The 17,908-nt window shown below is 32.4% G+C and overlaps 1 protein-coding gene across 3 annotated transcripts; it reads right to left on the bottom strand.

Annotated features, from left to right (window-relative positions):
* Window positions 1-8,969: 8,969 nt before the first annotated feature.
* On the bottom strand, window positions 8,970-17,674 carry LOC100797616 (protein MEI2-like 1). Of its 3 annotated transcripts, none has more exons than XM_006578667.4 (15): window positions 17,174-17,674; window positions 16,203-16,330; window positions 15,898-15,949; window positions 14,616-14,948; window positions 13,875-14,287; window positions 13,611-13,769; window positions 13,309-13,425; window positions 13,070-13,218; window positions 12,722-12,804; window positions 12,238-12,639; window positions 11,123-11,753; window positions 10,721-10,805; window positions 10,557-10,625; window positions 10,253-10,432; window positions 8,970-9,661 (listed from the first exon to the last, which is right to left on the bottom strand). In XM_006578667.4, exons 2-15 carry the CDS (start codon window positions 16,278-16,280, stop codon window positions 9,497-9,499), a joined length of 2,916 nt encoding a protein of 971 aa, XP_006578730.2. In that variant the 5' UTR covers window positions 16,281-16,330; window positions 17,174-17,674; the 3' UTR covers window positions 8,970-9,496. The 3 variants fall into 3 exon arrangements, with proteins under 3 accessions (XP_006578730.2, XP_006578732.2, XP_006578731.2); XM_006578669.4 differs by having other exon boundaries at window positions 15,898-15,946; XM_006578668.4 differs by having other exon boundaries at window positions 12,238-12,636; window positions 17,174-17,673.
* Window positions 17,675-17,908: the final 234 nt, after the last annotated feature.

Genomic DNA, 17,908 nt, shown 5'->3' with positions numbered 1-17,908 from the left:
AAAAGGATTATCACAAGCGGGTCATTTTAGTCATTTTATTTTATCGAAAACTAACCCGACTGACAGCGCATGAGACATAATTTTTAACGTTACAAAATTCAATTGTGAATTGAATGTTATTTAATGAATTTTTCTAATCTAGTTCAGCTTCTAATCTCAAAAGGATTATCACAAGCGGGTCATTTTGGTCATTTTATTTTATCGAAAACTAACCCGACTGAGCATGAGACATAATTTTTAACGTTACAAAATTCAATTGTGAATTGAATGTTATTTAATGAATTTTTCTAATCTAGTTCAGCTTGTAATCTCAAAAGGATTATCACAAGCGGGTCATTTTAGTCATTTTATTTTATCGAAAACTAACCCTACTGACCGCGCATGAGACATATTTTTTAACGGTACAAAATTCAATTGTAAATTGAATGTTGTTTAATGACTTTTTCTAATCTAGTTCAGCTTTAAACATGTAATCTCAAAAGGATTATCACAAGCGGGTCATTTTAGTCATTTTATTTTATCGAAAACTAACCCGACTGACAGCGCATGAGACATAATTTTTAACGGTACAAAATTCAATTATGAATTGAATGTTGTTTAATGACTTTTTCTAATCTAGTTCAGCCTTAAACATATAGTCGTTCTAGTGTTAAAAAATAAGACAACTAAAGCGCTCCACAATCAAAATGAAATTTCAAATTTCATTTTTGAAATTTGAAAAAACAAAAAAAGGAACCAAAAAATGAACATATGAAGACTGGAGGAGGAAACCCTAATCTCTAAAACTCTCTTTCAAAGCCTTTTCTAACTTCATACTCTTAGTCTCTCATGCCTATGTTGGAACTAAAGATGTGTGAGATGTCATGCCGCTAAAAATCTCATAGGTTTGATTATAACAAAAGTTGTTCTATTTTGATATCTAACAAAATTATTGAGCTATGCATACATGTTAATTGTTGAAAAAGTGAAAATGGATATTGTTTTATCTTAGACAAGCTAAAAACGTGTCTTTTATAAATAGTGTCCAAATAGTTATTAAGTAATAATAGCATCTAATGTCTTTTGTAAATATGGCATTCAACACACGCTTGATAATGGAAGCATCCAACGTTTTAGACAACACAATCCAATGTGCTTTGTACATAACCAACAAACTCATGTTTTTAAAAAGTGTCCAACTCTGAATATAGCACCTAAAAGTTCTTGATCCTAGGCACAAGCTAGCATGGGAAAGCCTTTCAAGTCTCACACCATGTGAAAGTAAGTTGGTGCATCCAATATAGGCTGGTTTCGAGATATCTGAGAGGGTACCGTGGACATGCTTATACTGGAGTAAATTTTAAAAAATAGTAAGTAGCACCACATACATCCCTCTTGAACTAAATCGTGCCCACCATCTTCGCCACCGCATCCCTCTCGCACTTACTCCCTCCCTGACAACAAACCATGTCGTCGTCAACCTTTAGAGGTTGATTGCCTGTAATCACCAGTGAACGAAATGAACTTGCCTTTTCATCCTTATGTTTGTGTTTTTCTTCTTCTCTACCATTAAGGATCACTGCAGTGACGGTGGAGCCGCGTTGACAGTGGAGTCGCATTTACAGTTGTGGTGTGTTGATAATGGTGCAGTCACATTAAGATTCCTTACAATGCGATTCTAGCTTTGGCCTTATCTTTTTTAGATCTAAAATTGTTGATGATGGAAATTGTCTTTGAAAAATAATTATTTTGTTTGTGGTGTGGAATGTTTTTGAAGTTTTCATATCTAAGTTACCAAATAAAAGTGTAAAAAATATATTTTTGTTTGTTGATGGCATTGGTGTTAAGGTTGTTGGCAAAAGGTTTGTTGGGGCCTTTTTCATGGAGAAGGGGATTGTAGTTGATGCAAGCAAGGGGCAGGTAGTAGAGGTGTTGGGTTTTGGTGCGATAACGTCTACAAAGTTTTTTCATGTTGTGGCAGCACTAGAAGGTGGTTTTTGTTGTTGGGGTGGCATTGGAGCACCTGCGCTATAACAATGTCAATGACATCATGGAGATTTGGTGGTAGAGGCCGAAACCAATTTTTCATTTTTATTTTTTAATTTAATCCAATGTGGAGATCCACACAATAGTCCTACATTTATATCAAGAACATTATTAATTGTAAGCATCAAATTTCCTATGGTGGGAGATTTGTTAAGGTCCCCTACCCTAGACGTGGTCATTATTCCTTGTGTTAAGGTTTCTTGTTCTAAAGACTATACATGTATGGTTCAAAACCTCTATGAAGGTCCTTTTTATATATGTTGCAACAATGCCACCATTGCATAATGAAACAAAAAAACAAGACTTCTAAATGTTGGTTGTTTCCTTTGGAAGTAAAGTGGTCACTAGTTGTTACGATACAAAGATGGAAAGCTTTTCATTTTGAGTACCCTTTCTTTAAATTAGCAAATGGTTCGACATTTTATTATTGTAATCAAAATACTCTTTTGCTCAAACTTTCCCGTAGGACCAATAAAACGAGATTGTGCTAGAGCAAATTTTATGTTATGTGGCAATTCTAGTTGTAAAATTACTGGAATATCTAATTTATGTTGTTATGCTACTTGTATATGTAACCTTTGAATTAACCTTGAGCCTAAATATATATTTTCTTTTAAAAAAATGTTTTTTCAATATAGGAACTTAATAAAGAAGAACCTTATATTATGGGTGGATCCTTAGGGAGTGTTATGTTCTTGATTCACAAATAGATTTAAAAATTTCAATAAAGGAAAATATCAACGAATTAAAACATGATTATGATTGGCATTTAGGCCATAACAATACAATTAAACGTCAAATCCAAAATCATTATCCATTTAAAAATTAAAATTGTGAGAAAGAATAAAAAATTACCTAGAAACTTAGTAAGACCAAAAATTAATGGTCAAATGCTTAGTTACTTTAAAAAAATGGTTAGAAGTTCAAAAAAGCCGGAAAAAAAAGTTTGGTCCTAAAAGTTGGCCCAAACATTATACCTTTTTTGGGCCTAAATGCTGGATAAAAAATTACCTAGAAGCTTAGTAAGACCAAAAATTAATGGTCAAATGCTTAGTTACTTAAAAAAATGGTTAGAAGTTCAAAAAAGCCGAAAAAAAAGTTTGGTCCTAAAAGTTGGCCCAAACATTATACTTTTTTGAGCCTAAATGCTGGCTTGAATGGATAATACCTATCCATTCAAAGGCATTTGAATCACGCACCTCCCATTTTGAATCTTACACCTCCTAAAGGAAACTAAATGGATAAAAATGTCTTGTCCTCTATCTTTAGTCTTCTTCCTCTAGTAATGTGCACCATCCAACACGTCACCTACCATTGCACCACACACCACCCATCATCACAAAAACAACAAATCAAAACAGCACCACCTCACACACAATAGCACCACACACCACTGAGTCACATGACACCTAGAAAAAAAATCGTTGATCTAAAGCTTTTTTTTATGAAAGTATATATGTATTATGGAACAACTATTTCATAATAGAAAAAAATCATATGTTAAAATAATTTTTCCAAAAATATTTTTTTCTATCATGAAATAGTTGTTCAAGAAGTGTATTATTATTACGGAACAACTATTTCATAATAGAAAAAATCCTATTCTGGAATATTTTTTTCATAAAGAATTTTTTTTATTCTAGAATAGCGATGATGCACAATAAAGAGGAATAAAAAAGGGTGGATGGACCTCGTGGAGAAGCATGCCCGGGAAGAGGAAGCAAAATGCCTCAAGCAAAGGAATGCAGTCTTGCACGATAGCTCAGGGATATTATAAAATTGGTAGGTGCAGGATTTAAAATGAGAGGTGTAGGATTCAAATGCCATGTTGAAATCGTGGTCGCACAACACCAACTCACCCAAACCAAGCCCATTTGGTAAAAACATTTCAATTTGGTTCAGATTTAACTTTTTGGGCCTAAATTTCACCGAACCAACCTAATATCCAACAATGTGAAATAATTTAGTAACCATTCTTAAGAAATTTAAAAAGATCTATTTTTTATAATTATAAAAAATCAAATAAATAGTTGATTTATAAGATATTCAAAAAAAATTCTAATTTTAATTAAATTTATATTATTTTCAGCTTTTAGTTATTTTGAAAAGTCGAAACAAATACCTAAAAAACTAAAAAAAAGTCATTATTAAGAAAAAGTGAATCTTTTGCAAAAAGAAGTTCTAATTCCTTCTTTGCTCCTCAGCCTACGAAGTATTAACATTCGTTTCTAGTTGTTGTTTCCCTCCCAATGACAAGTTTTTACGAGTTACTCACCTATCCACGACAGGAAACACTACCTTCCCAACTTGCATAATGGCTTGTTTTGGTTTTTTTTTTTTTTTTTTGCCTCAATTTTTCATTTGAAATATTTTTAGATCTTTACAGCACCATCATATCCATACTGTACCAGGAGTTTGCCATAGGAATGTCAAACCTCAAAATCTATTAGTAACTAAGTTATAATCATTTGCTATTTTCCTCAGTGACCTGCACCTTCTAAACCTATTGTTTGCTTGCTGCATAGGTTGACTCTCTCACTCCCCAAGTTTAAGCTTTGCAATTTAATTTGCAAATGCAAAAAATTTCGTATGTTTGTATATATTGTGCATGTACGTTATTCATGTATCTGTGCTACTATATGTTAATGGTGGAATACTAAAGTCCTATGCTACTTACCTACCGGTTACAAGTGCAAATTTAAAGAATATAAGCATGGATATGACATTTCTATTAATAGTCATTAAAATGTTAATATTGCTATCAATTTGGGAACACTTCATTCTTTTTTGTATTATGAGAGGTATAAATATTAAGAATATTGATTGGAACATTGGTGAAAATGCTCCAAATATACAAAGATACGACTGTAACTTAATATATTGGGCTATATTAATTTATGTAATTTTTAAACATCCCTACAAACTTTACAATCGCCGCTGGGATAGTACTAGTGCTGCACTAATCAATAATCAATAATATAACAAAAACTACTCAATCATCACCACGTGTTGGCTAAATAGTTTTTTTAAGTTATTTTTTTTTTCTTTTACCCCCTTTCTTGCCTTTTATTCTTTGTTTTTTTTTAATGAAAAAAGTGCAATGTAGGGTCTCACTGCTAGTTTGAATATAAATATATTATCATATTAAAAGTGTTTCGCGAATAATATGTGAATATTGAATAATTTATTTAACATCAGACCAATTGCTTTAAAGTAAATTGTTAATATTCTTGTTCCGTATAAATGGTTAAATCTTACGTGACAAGACGTGAATAAGATATCAAATATATCTCGATGTTGTAATTATCACATAGAAGAATTTGGTTGGTAAAATGAAATTGGAGATTCGTCAAAGAAAGAAATACACTGATTCGTCAAAGAAAGATAATTGACCACAAACTCATAAAAGTATATGCACCTTTTCATATTCAGCAGATGCCCTTTAAATATTTCACGCCATAGCCATTTTATTTCTTTCGTGCAATGGCTAGGGATAAAATAAAGCTCTTTCCCCGCATGACGCATATATTTCAAAATTGCACTAAATTCACAGAGTAAAGTTGAGTTTGTAACGATAAGTTTATTTGAGTTTGTAACGATAAGTTTATTCGTAAAATAATGCTTTTCTAAAGAAGGTTTCGAACAATTTTTTTCAATGTTTTTTTAGAGATTATGTGAAGTTATATTATCCATGTCTAATTATATGACCCATATAAAATTCTCTCATTTTATATAAAGATGGTTTTTTTCTACTATATTTATTCTCGTGATTGGCAATTTTGTTGAGGCTTTCGTTTTTAAGACAATAACTAATACACTTCACAAGAATGGCATGCATTAGAGGGTTGCGTGTGGTGACAGAGGAATGATATTCAACCACCTTATTGGAGTGGAATGAGGTAGAAAGAAAAGAGAAACGGAAAAATATTAGATGATGCGATGAAAATAGTGTATAACCGTATAAATGAGATGCAGGAGAAACGAGTTAATTAAGTTTTTATTCTTTTAGCTTTTTCATATTATAATTTTTAGTTTTTCAAAGTTTTTTTTGGGCAACTTTTAATTATTTATTAATTTTTTGTTAGCATTTTAGTTTCTTTTAAAAAAATTGTTCATTTTTAGTCCATCATTTTTTTATTATTCAAAATTTTTCCTAAATATAAAATAAATAAGGGACTAAAAATTGATAAAATAAAAACAAATTTTGAGTGATAAAAAATAAACGAAAGACTAAAAATAGAATATCAAAATAAAAAGAACTAAAAATCATGACAGAAAATTAAAGGAGGATTAAAAATTGGATAAAAGATTGAGGAATAAAAATTGAAATCTTAAAAATTGAGAAACTGAAAAATTAATTAACCCAAGAGAAAATCACTTGAAAATTGTTAACTCTTTATTGTATTGTTATGTTGTGTGTTTAAGATATTTGAATCTGAACCTTGTAAATAAAAAAACATAATTAAAAAGAAAATAATCCGTCAGATTTTTTTACAAAATTTAATTATCAAGAAAGTTTGCAAATACTCTCATGATAAACAAAATGAGCCTCAGTATAATGCATCACCTTTTTCTTTTACTTTTTTTTATTTGAATAATTATTCTCTCTATTCGTATAACTTTGAAAAGTGTATTAAACATACTATAAGTTATCTCATATCTTTATTTTATTTTATTTTTTGCTGATGATCTCATATCTTTAAATGTCATAAACATTATTTTTGTTTTACGTTTTAATTTTTCTTATACACAGACATTGTAAGAAAATATACTCCCAATCAATTAAAAATAATCTCATATAATTTTTAAAATAATTATTATAAAAACTAATAAACTTATCAGACTTGGTAATATTTAATTGGATGGCAATATAACTAATCTTTACACACGGAGTGTATTCTAATTAAATTTAAATTGTTAAACGTTTCTATTTTATTTTTGAGACAATAAAAAAATATCTACAACATATTAAAATATGCAATAAATTTATTTGAAATAATTTTAACTCTTTGAAACAATAAAAACATGATGTATTAACGGTCAATTTTGATAGTTCATGCTTTTATTTTATACAATGGTCACATTAAAATTAAAATTTATAACCTCATTCATACTATTACTAGTCATTAAATCGATCCTAATAGCAGTTTCCTTTGTTCTTTATTGTTCTACAATTTGAGGAAAATTTGTTTGGTATTAATAGTTCATTAACTTCATTTTATTGCAATTTTGCTGCTAGAATTTAGGCTTTCTGTTCCATAATCTTGCTTTGTATTGTGGTGCCTTTTCAATTTCGGATAAGGTTGGGCTCACTTTTCTGCTTTAACGATCGTAATTACTTAGTTTAAATGTCACGCCTCTCCAAATCCAATAGTGGAATCGACATTTATTAGTTATATATTACGGTAAGAGACTTAAAACTTAAAGAACACCGTTAAATACTCTTTAACATCTACTAGTATTTACCATAAGGGTTAGGAAACTTCATGCTTGTTTACTTCTATCTTTTTCTGTTTAGCACTTGACAATTTCATATTTTAAAAACAAAAATACAAACATAGTACGTCTTACTCTTCATAACAGGTTATCCTTTTGTGGTGTACGCTTTGTAGTTTTATTTCATCTCTGGAATGTTTTTATAATGAGAGGTTGAAACCCTTCATTATATAAAAAAAGAGGCTGTAACCCTTCAACATTTTTTACTATCTTTTTTACGCAGTAGTTTTATATTATATTTGAAGAATTTGGTTCATAATATCTATTTTATCTCATGTTGAATAGGCCTAAATTTTTTATAATTGGTTCATTTAAGATGCATAATGTATTTTAAAAATTAAAGTGTGAAATTAGAATCATTGATTAAGAAATTAACAACTAAATTTTAATAATTCATAATTTATTTTACAAGCACATATGTTTTATTTCAATTTCAACTATTATTATTGTACTTTCATCCTAAAAGTTGCAATCCAGATTTTTGTTTCAACTTTGTTTTCTCAAATCAGTATATATATATTAGTATTTATGAAATCAAAATAAGAGGCGTTATTCTCTATAATATACAACATTTTGTGCTAATCAATGAAAGGTCCTCGTGGTTAGTAGTCTTGACTCTTGAAACCAAAAGGCAAAAGTGCAAAATCATGTCTCACTGGTTAGTTTTGTAAAGTTTGTGCGCACTGCGCAGACACATATATTGGAATTGTAGATACCATTGCACTACTTTTTCAACAGATTTCACTTTATGGTCAAAAAATTAAAATGAAAAAAAAATACATGTTGAGACTTGAAACTTCGGAAAATGATGAGTCACTATCATGATAAGAAAAGCCAGATATCTATGGACAGAAAACAAATCTCATTTCATCAGGTCTGGTTGCAGCAAATGTACCACTGCTAGTCATGCCATAAAGCTCACCAGTCACTTGCGTACAAATAAATGCCAACGTATGTGATTGTGAACAGAAAATTTGTACCATTAGTTTTCTTCGTCTAAACAGTCATTTGAAATATACATACATATATAAAATAAAACTTTATGATCATCAAACTTCAAAGAAAATATATATAACTTCATAGTAATCAAACTTACTGCATATGCACTTAACTTTTATAGAAACTCTTTTCATTTAACTTCTCCAAAAGTTAAATGGATAAACTGAATTTAGTTTATTAAGAAACTGAATATTTTTACCTTCTTGTTTTCTTTTAAATGTTTATAGAGAAATCTATCTAACCAATTGCTATATATACTCAATTTTTTTCTCTGTCAAAGAATATAGTCATGACTCAGGAACCTTTATTATCAAACAGCATTTGCTAGTGGCATGTAACTAAGGCTGAATTAAGCATTTTTCTAATCAATGACTAGAACCCTGACATGCATAACAGGTGTATAAGCACTGATAAAAGAATACAGAAATAACAAGCGAAGCAGAAATATCTGAATACTACCACCACCGAAGAAAATGTTTCATTTAAATGTTTTTCCTCAAAAATCCATTATATAGACAACAAAACCCATAAGGATACCAATGCCCGGGAATATAAGGGAACAAAATTACATATGAACAACAAAGATGACCATGAAAACAAAATCAGCAAAGAACCCTTGAAACCCACAATGATGCACATTATCACAAGGAAACTGCAAAGTGTCACATTGTCCATTCACAGCTAGCCAAAATTTTAAGCTTCAGTTAGGCCATTCTCTAAAGTTGTAGGATGGTAGCAGTACTCCATGCAAAATTTTAGGAAAATAACGGAAAACAATAGAATCAGTGACTTCATTCGGGTTATGTACCTCAACTTCCAAAAACTCTTGCAAGGCTCCTCTATAGGAAAAAATTTTGAGCCCCCTTTCCTACCAGCTCCAACTCCTCTTGCTCGATCGAACAAAAAGATAATGTAAATATACAGTCTTGGAGTTGATATCACATGCAACATTGAACTGTTAGATCATGATGCTAAATCAGTCAGAATTTTTTGAAGAGCTCGATGTAGATTCTATTGCATTCCCGGACTCTTCTCCACTTGCCAAAGATGAAGGATTCCCTTGGCTGCGATTCTCCTCATTACCATTAATGCGAATTTTTCCAGGCCTCACTCTAATATTGTTACCCAAGGGGAAAGGCTCCTGCAGAGACAGATTAGGTTAATTTTGTCTCGGTATATAATATCAGTGGAAGAACCAGGTACCAATAGTACAATTAGGTTGCAAGCCAATATATATTCTTTTAATGGAAAGCCCAGTTTGTTAAATGCATATAATGCTAGAAACAGTTAAAATCACACTAATAGATTGCATTTTGTAGCCATTAAAACCAACTCAAGTCAGAAACATAATGCTTTAGTTGTTATGTGTAAGTCAAATAATCATCGGGGAAATATTCCTTCAAGAAACTCTTTCTTGCCACACCCAATGGATGTTAATATTAGACATCAGGCAAAAAAGTTTTGAAGTGAGAAAGCCTATAATTAGCTCCCACTTTACTTGCATCAGCCCAAAACATTAATGTATCATCAGTAAAACCAGATCTACGGAATAAAATATCAGTGAGAGGAATATTAGTAGTCTGGTCCTATAGTAGTTCCATAATACATTGTAGTAATGTAGTTAGCAAAAGGAAAACAATTACAACTGAAGAACAAGCTGATATAGTAGTTCCATAATACATTGTAGTTAGCAAAAGGAAAATAGTTACAACTAAAGAACAAGCTGATTTACCGGATCACCAGCATTTGGGCCATCTGTATGGAAGAGAATAGGACGGCACCGTTTATCTTCATTCATCAGGCTTGAATTCTGGAAATGAGCAATAAGAGCAGATTTTCCTTGAATTCGGGCATAGGCGAGTACTGCTACCTTTTCACTGTTGAACTTCTCCCATTTTTTCCCATGAAAAGCCTGTACAATATTCCTTATCTATTAGATATATCAACTCTTAGAAACAAAAAGAATCAGATGAACTCAGAATTCAAATCACAGATAATTATATCAAATTAGTATTACATAAGGGTTTCCAAATAACCTTGTGGAATGGAATAATTTGTCCAGGATCGATCATATTGATGAATGCATAGCCAACATTACATTTGTTCTGCAACCATTTGTAGAATTGACTTAGAAACATATTTATGATTACTTCATTTAAGTAAAGAATCAATCAACTAGCAAGTCCAAATAAATACTTGCCTTGAAATCAATTGGCAAATACAGAAAATCATAAGTTCCTCGACATTGCTCATCTATGGCAACAAGAAGCATCTTTGAAGTATACCTGCCAAAAATATTTAAACAAATATAAATGAAAGAGACAAACTGAAAGACCAGTGCAAAAGAATTTGCTTGTTTTTAAAAATTGTTATTCAAATTTTGTAAAATCTGTTATGTAAAAAGTATATGCTATTTAGGCATGTAAGCAAGCAAAAGAGAGAGGGCACTTGTATGGTTAATGCACCAACATGAAAAGCGGACAAGCCAAATAAGCAATTGCTTATTTAACTAATAATCACATTCTTTGGTGAAGTAAGGATGAGAAGATAACAGCATAAGCAGCAAAAATGCACAAAAAAGATATGGAGATAATTGGCATACTTATTGGGAATATTTTTTATCATGAGTGTTGTCCGGTTGTCATCCCCACGTAAAATGCGGCCTAGGTCAAGTTCATATTGTTTTTTATCAGCATTGTTGTTAGTGTTTGGTTCACTTCTACGAGAATAGAGGTTTCTCATTCGTTCATTGGTAGTATCAAATTTAGAAACCAAAGTCATGGGAAGTTTCCCAGGGAAAACATGTGACAACTGCTTAGGAGAGCCCTGCCCAGCATTTGACGTCAATTCTGTACCATTCCCACCAACATGAGGAAACATATTGTGAGAAGCAGGAGGATGCAACTGCCAGCTACCATTAAAGCCTGGACTTCCAACAGAACCCAATCTAAAACCAGAAGCATCAGGTGACTCTCCCAAGAAAGAATGTTGTCTATCCCAGGGTGAGGCTGTAACAACTGGTGCTGATCCCACTTGGTGGTCTATATGTGATGCTCTAAGAACATGAGGTGGTGTTCTAGGAAAGCTGGGTATCTGTGGAAGACCTGGAGAACATGCACCATTAACAAAGGATGGTGTTTTTTGCCAAAGCATGGCATTTGAAGAAGGTTGCTGATGCAAGTTGGACCCATTCCACATATGATAAAGTCCATGATGGGGGTGGTTTCCGTTTCCTGAAGGTCCAAAATCAAACAAAAAGGTTACATACCAGCATTCAAATATAGAACTATTAAATCCATATTAGATATCGCTTCAGCCTAAAATTTCCCAGCACCTTCTACCACTTACAAGCTTGTAGGAAAAATGACCTCGACCAATTTACAATTTGGAATGCTTAAATCTCATATACTCGGACAGGCAAGTCTAGATTCATATAGATCAATAGTCTGGCTCTTAAACAACAATTATTATTTTTGGGTGTTATTAGAAGAATGAAAATATTGAAAACCCTAGGCTGGCATCATCATTAAAATTAACAATCAAGCTCTTCATTATAAGGTTTCAAACTCCTAGGATGCCATTTAAAGTGAACAATAAGTTCAACCTTTGCAACAAATTGATTCCTTATCAGAATTTTCTATAGACAAGGAAACATTTCAAAACTGCTGCAAATAAAGGAAGCATATACATGAGGCTTTCTTAGCACATTAAACTTACCTCCTGCATTAAACTCAGCTAGGTTCCCAGTTGAACTCATTCCCTGAATGTGCCTGCTTTCAGATGATTCCGTCGATCCAGTTCCAATATTGGAAGCCGTGTTAATGGTACTTGAAAAGTTGTAAGGACTGCCAGTAGCTAAACTTTCACGATATTCAGGTAAAGAATGAGGATGGAACCTCGAAATGGATGCAAATTTCATAGCATCAAAAGCATTACTGGCCTCAAAAACACCAGATACTTTTCCCGCAGATGCCCCTCTTGTGATCTTGTGAATGCTAGAATTCACATGAAACGGTGAGTTATCAATAAAAGCAGGTAGCTGTGTCGCAGAATGAAATCCCTGATTATATCCATTTTCCAAGCTGCTACCAGATGCAATAAATCCAGATGACACTCCTGCTGTAAGTTATGTCTAGTGAGACCAAGAACATTTTAGCTTTATGAGGGAAAAAAGACAAGTGAAAGCAGACAAAAATTATACCTTTATGTCTTAAGGATATGTTGTCACTCAGACTATGACCAACATCAGGTTCATCTTTTCCTTTGTGTGACTGATGCATCATACTACAAAAGCAAGGTTTGCATAATTGTCAAGATGTAATTTTTCCATCAAGGTGGTTGATAACAACTTTACACTCTATCAAACTCTACAAAGTGAGGATACTATTAAAGGTGGTGAGCATAAATATGAAGATCCAAAATAAAAGACTTCATTTACAAAACAATGTTTTAAGATTCGCACATTTAAAAAAGTAGAAAACAGTTGAAAAAGTTGATATAAAAAGAGAAAAAAATAAATTGAAAATAAAAAAGAAGCGGTAACAGCAACCATGTTGCAATCTTGGGAAGACCAGGCTCAAGCTTAATGTGCTTCCCAGCAAAGCAGATCCCGTTTAATGCACGAAGAGAAGCTTCTGCAGCCCGGACATCATAAAATTCAATAAATTTGACATGATTCAATTGTGGATATTCATAGATCTGCAATTACAGAGACAATATTTAAGAATGCTTGTATCATTTTAAAACACAAACACCAAAAATGGATGAAAACCAACAAGAACGACTTACTTCTCTAATTTCTCCATAAAACCCAAAAATCTGTTTTAGTTCATCATCCAAAACAGATGAATCAAGATTGGATATCATCAGTGTACCATGGCCAATATCCTTCTCTGGAGAATTGCCCTGACATGTCATCAAATCAAGATATATCTATAAGCAAACCATAAAAACAGGCATGCAAGCAATTGAACAAGCAAAACATATGGCGGTAATAATAAATGATATGATGAAGAATAAAAATAACAACTTTATCAAAATGACAAGGAAAAAGGAATTATGCATGCATGAGAAGTTATTAATAATGATACCTTTGGAATTGAATAATGTATATCAAGTTTCCTAGATCTCAATGACCTATTTTGAAGTGCTTTCATTGCATTTTGTGCTGCCCTTATATCATAATAAGAAATCATAACAAATCCACGATGCTTGCAGGCAGTATATATGGTTCGGATATCTCCATATTGCTGGAACAAACAAAATAGTCCATTTACATGCCATTATTAGTGGTATGAAATGTTTCATGAAAATTCTAAGATAGCATCCGCCAGAATAAAAGAATAAAGGTTCACCTCAAAGAGAGCCTTTAGCTCAGAATCTTCTACATTGCTATTGATGTTTCTAACAAAAAGTGTTCTAGAAGATTGTTCACCAAAAGGAATTTTTCCTTTAGAAACTCCAAAGTAATCAGGATCTTCATCCCCGCAACTGGTTCTTTTTCCAGAAATTAGATGTTCATCTCCTTCCAATTCCATGCCTCCACTGCTGCTGAACAAGTCAAAATCTTCAAAATCATCATTCATTCTAGTGCGAGTACTGCATCCTAACTCATCATTGACTCCAGAAAACAGGTCATCTTCATCAGGAAGGAGATTTCCAATAGTTTCAGCCTCAATTTCTTCGAGAGATTTATATGGTTCTTCCTCAGGAAGGGAACCAACAGTAATGGGTTGACCAGACAGCACTCCATTCCCCAATAACCTCACTGCATTAAGATATACATATATACACACAGTGACACATGAGCAGAACTAAAGTATAATCACAAAACCTAAAACAAATAGATAACTTTACTTAGTTTTATATTTTTGGTGGTGGGTTTGGTGAGGGTATTGTCCTTCTACATTACAAAAGATAGCAAGCATATATTCTTCTATGCTAAATTGCTAATGACAAATACACAAGCAAATGAATGCAACAGAAACTCATATCTAAAATATTACGAAGTGTAAAAGCAACCAGAATTTGATTATGCTACAATACCCATAACACATGCATGCAACTATATTAACATCCATGAAACAAATTCTTACACTTTTGGCTAAACATGTCAGACAATGAGCTTGAAAATAGACTGCTTTCCCGTGAGGCAGCATTGGTGACAATCTTGCTCCCAACTAAACCATATGAGCTAGATGCTGGCTGCCGATGCACATTAGACCATGATCTCTTGTGATAATTCAATGATTCTGTGGTAGAATCCTTCAGCATCTCTATATTGCCTGCTTCTCTGCCAAAATGTAGGTCTTCTGTAATTTCACGAGATAGAGTAGTTTGAGACATTAACAAGCCTGTTTTTGCATTGGTTTCATGGGGTGACGAAGTATTAAAAATGATGCCAGGTGATGCAGCCATTTCACTCTTCCCTGAAAATTTGAATATAGAAATTACTTTATCCAGAAATTAGTTACATGTTCAGCAGATGAACTGCTTATTAATGGAACATAGGTAAACAAACATAAATATGGATACATGCAGATATTACATTATTACTACATTCAAAATTAGCACAATTAAAATAAAAGCAAATTCTTAATAATATTTATACCAAAATCATAAATAAGCTTCAGTCCAGCAGAGCACAGCATCTAAATTCATGAAATCATCATTAATTATCCCAGCTATACCACAATCAAAATGTTGTGAGAACAAGGTATTGAATTTATACATTCACTATAAAACATTAATTTATATAGGTTTTTTTTTTTTTATCAGCAATTTATATAGGTTTGCAGCAATTACATTGTCACCACAAACAGAAAAATACATTAATTTTAGATGATGTCAATTTGCAACGTTGATTAGTGATATTCATTATTCCAGAAGCAAAATAAAAATTACATATTGATTTCAGCATAAAGTGAGAAGTGTATGGGCTAAAAAAGACAAATCAACAAGTATTATCACCAATCACCATAAAGTGAAATAAATATACCAGTTTTAGAATTTAAGATAATTACTCGTATGAAGGATACTAGTTAGCAACATTGACAATCATTAATTCTAAAAGCAAACAAAACATTGATAAAAAATTGAAACAAAAATTGAGAGAAATATTGCTTTGAAATATACAAAAATAAGGTATACAGAAACATATATGGAAAGATTCTTCAAAAAGTTCACACGTTCAAACTCAATGATAGCTACTAGCCAATTTCTAAACTGGAGTGTAAACAGTTCACTCAAAAGGTCTGAATCTTAACTATCTGTTAGTGAATCTATTTGGGGCATTAAGGATGCAATTGATACACAGGTAAATCAGCACAAGATATACAAACCATTTTGAACAAATAATAATTAGTTGATTGAACTCACCTTGTAGAAAATGGTCATGAATAAATTTTGGCTTCCGTAATCCTGTATTCTTCTGCCCATAAAAGTTTAACGCATGTTTAGAAAACCAATTGTCGAAAAGGCAATAGCATTGAGGCCATGCATACAGGTCAAATTGATTAACAAAATGACAAAGAAAACCGAAGTCTTAGGCTGTAAAATGTTCTTGGAACTGATAATCATTATAAAAAAAAACATTATAAGACAGTTAGAATAACAATTAGCTTGTTGAGGGTCACATTATAAATTAGAACAAACCATTCTTAGACAGTTACATTAATAATTACCTCAGAAACATAGGAAATGTCATCCAAAAAGCGAGATGAGGCAGAAACACCCCTCTTCTCCATTATTTCAGAAGGCATCCTGAAAACCTCCTTCCTTGTTAGTTTTCGTCAAGCTCTATGTGCGACATCTGCGAGAAATTCAAGGTCATTCCCTTGTCATAGGAAAGGACTGATAACAATGAACATCGCATTTCATATCATACATAACTGCTACAGGCAGAAAGAAAAATTCAGACCCAGAAAAATATCATCTATCATAACAATTGGAACTTTACTAACATCACCACCACAAAAAAAAGTGACAAAAAAATGGACTAATGAAAACCCTACCAAAGCACTTCAAATATTCAATTGCAAATTTTAAAAAGAGCAGTGGAAAACAAAGCCACAAATAGTTGCATCTTCAACTATACATTACCAGAAGGAAGGATGTATTAGGAGAAGAAAGAAGCTCGATGCTTACCTACTAACAACCTAATGCGGTTATTAGGCCATTTGCTTAACAAAAAACTTAAAAAATTAAAAACAAAAACTATCCATGGAAATTAAAACAAAACAAAAATAAAATCCCATTCAACTGTAACCACAACTCTCCCTTTTTTTCCCAAACCAAAAAAAAAAAAAAAAACAAGCATTTAACTTAAATTTATATCACTACACCTTGGTTCTATCACAAAATTACACATATGGAGAGGGAATTTCACAGGGAAAGCCTCAAACACTAACAGATCCAGAGAAAAAATAAAAACAAAAGAACAAAATTTCAGAGAGGCCATAATCTGAAAACACCAGCAGATCAAAAACATGAACACCAAAGAGATTCTCATCTCTCCATAAACTCATAAAAACCACTTCCACTAAAGAGAAAAAACCATTTAACCAGAAAAAAAAAAAAAGCAAAAAGAAACACACATAAACACAAACCATAATTAGCACTTTTTTTTTCTCAAGCTAACAAAACAAATTCACACCTTCTGAATTTCAACACGCCCTCGCTAGCACAAAAACTTCTCCTCCACAAAATTCAGCGCGCTCCTCATCCAGAAACTCGAGAACAAAGAGAAAGAGACAAAAAAAAGAAGAAGAAAAAAACGAATCTCTCAAACGCTCCACATCATAGGAATTTCAGAAACGAGAGATCCCACGCTTCTTGCCGCGACAGGAACCTCCTTCCCTCTGCATTGCAATCTCAGGCGCTCAGAAAACGAAAAAAAAAAAGAAGCAACAAAACTATTGCACGGAAACGGCTCCTCTTGAAGGAGCCGGTGGGAAGAAAAAGCAAGCGCAATAGGAAAGGGAAAAATGGAGGTTCCGGCGAGGAAGAGCGAATTTCCGGCGAGGTGAGACTCGCCGGCGGTCGCTCTCTGGTTTGGAGAGAAAATAAACGGACAAGGCAACAACAGAGGTGTTTTTTTAGTCTTCTGACAGAGAAAGTGAAAGGAAAAGGGTGTTAGTTGGCTTTGAAAACAAAAACAAAAAAAATAAAAATAATAATAATTAAAAAATGAAAACTAGAAATGAGGAGGGAGAATAAATAGGCGCAGAAATAGTGTGTTTTAATAATAAGCAGCTTCAAACTAAACTTGTTTTTTTTTTTTTTTTACAGTGGAAAATAACAAGATAAGCTTCTCTCTTTATTGGATGCAAGTCTGTGTGTTCTTAACATGGAAACTTGGAAAGTGGGGCTTTCTAAATTCTTGTAAAAT

Source organism: Glycine max, chromosome 4 (assembly GCF_000004515.6).
Source record: "Glycine max cultivar Williams 82 chromosome 4, Glycine_max_v4.0, whole genome shotgun sequence".
Taxonomy (NCBI): Eukaryota; Viridiplantae; Streptophyta; class Magnoliopsida; order Fabales; family Fabaceae; genus Glycine; species Glycine max.
Note: the sequence above shows the minus strand (reverse complement) of the source record. Positions and strands in the feature narration are given on the sequence as shown.

Bases quoted from the DNA above. Each gene is read 5' to 3' on its own strand.
- LOC100797616 (XM_006578667.4), bottom strand. From the start codon at position 16,280: ATGCCTTCTGAAATAATGGAGAAGAGGGGTGTTTCTGCCTCATCTCGC. The intron at 14,949-15,897 runs GTGAGTTCAATC...TCAAATTTTCAG, and splicing joins TCATGACCATTTTCTACAAG to GGAAGAGTGAAATGGCTGCA. The intron at 10,626-10,720 runs GCAAGTATTTAT...AAATGGTTGCAG, and splicing joins ATTTGCCAATTGATTTCAAG to AACAAATGTAATGTTGGCTA.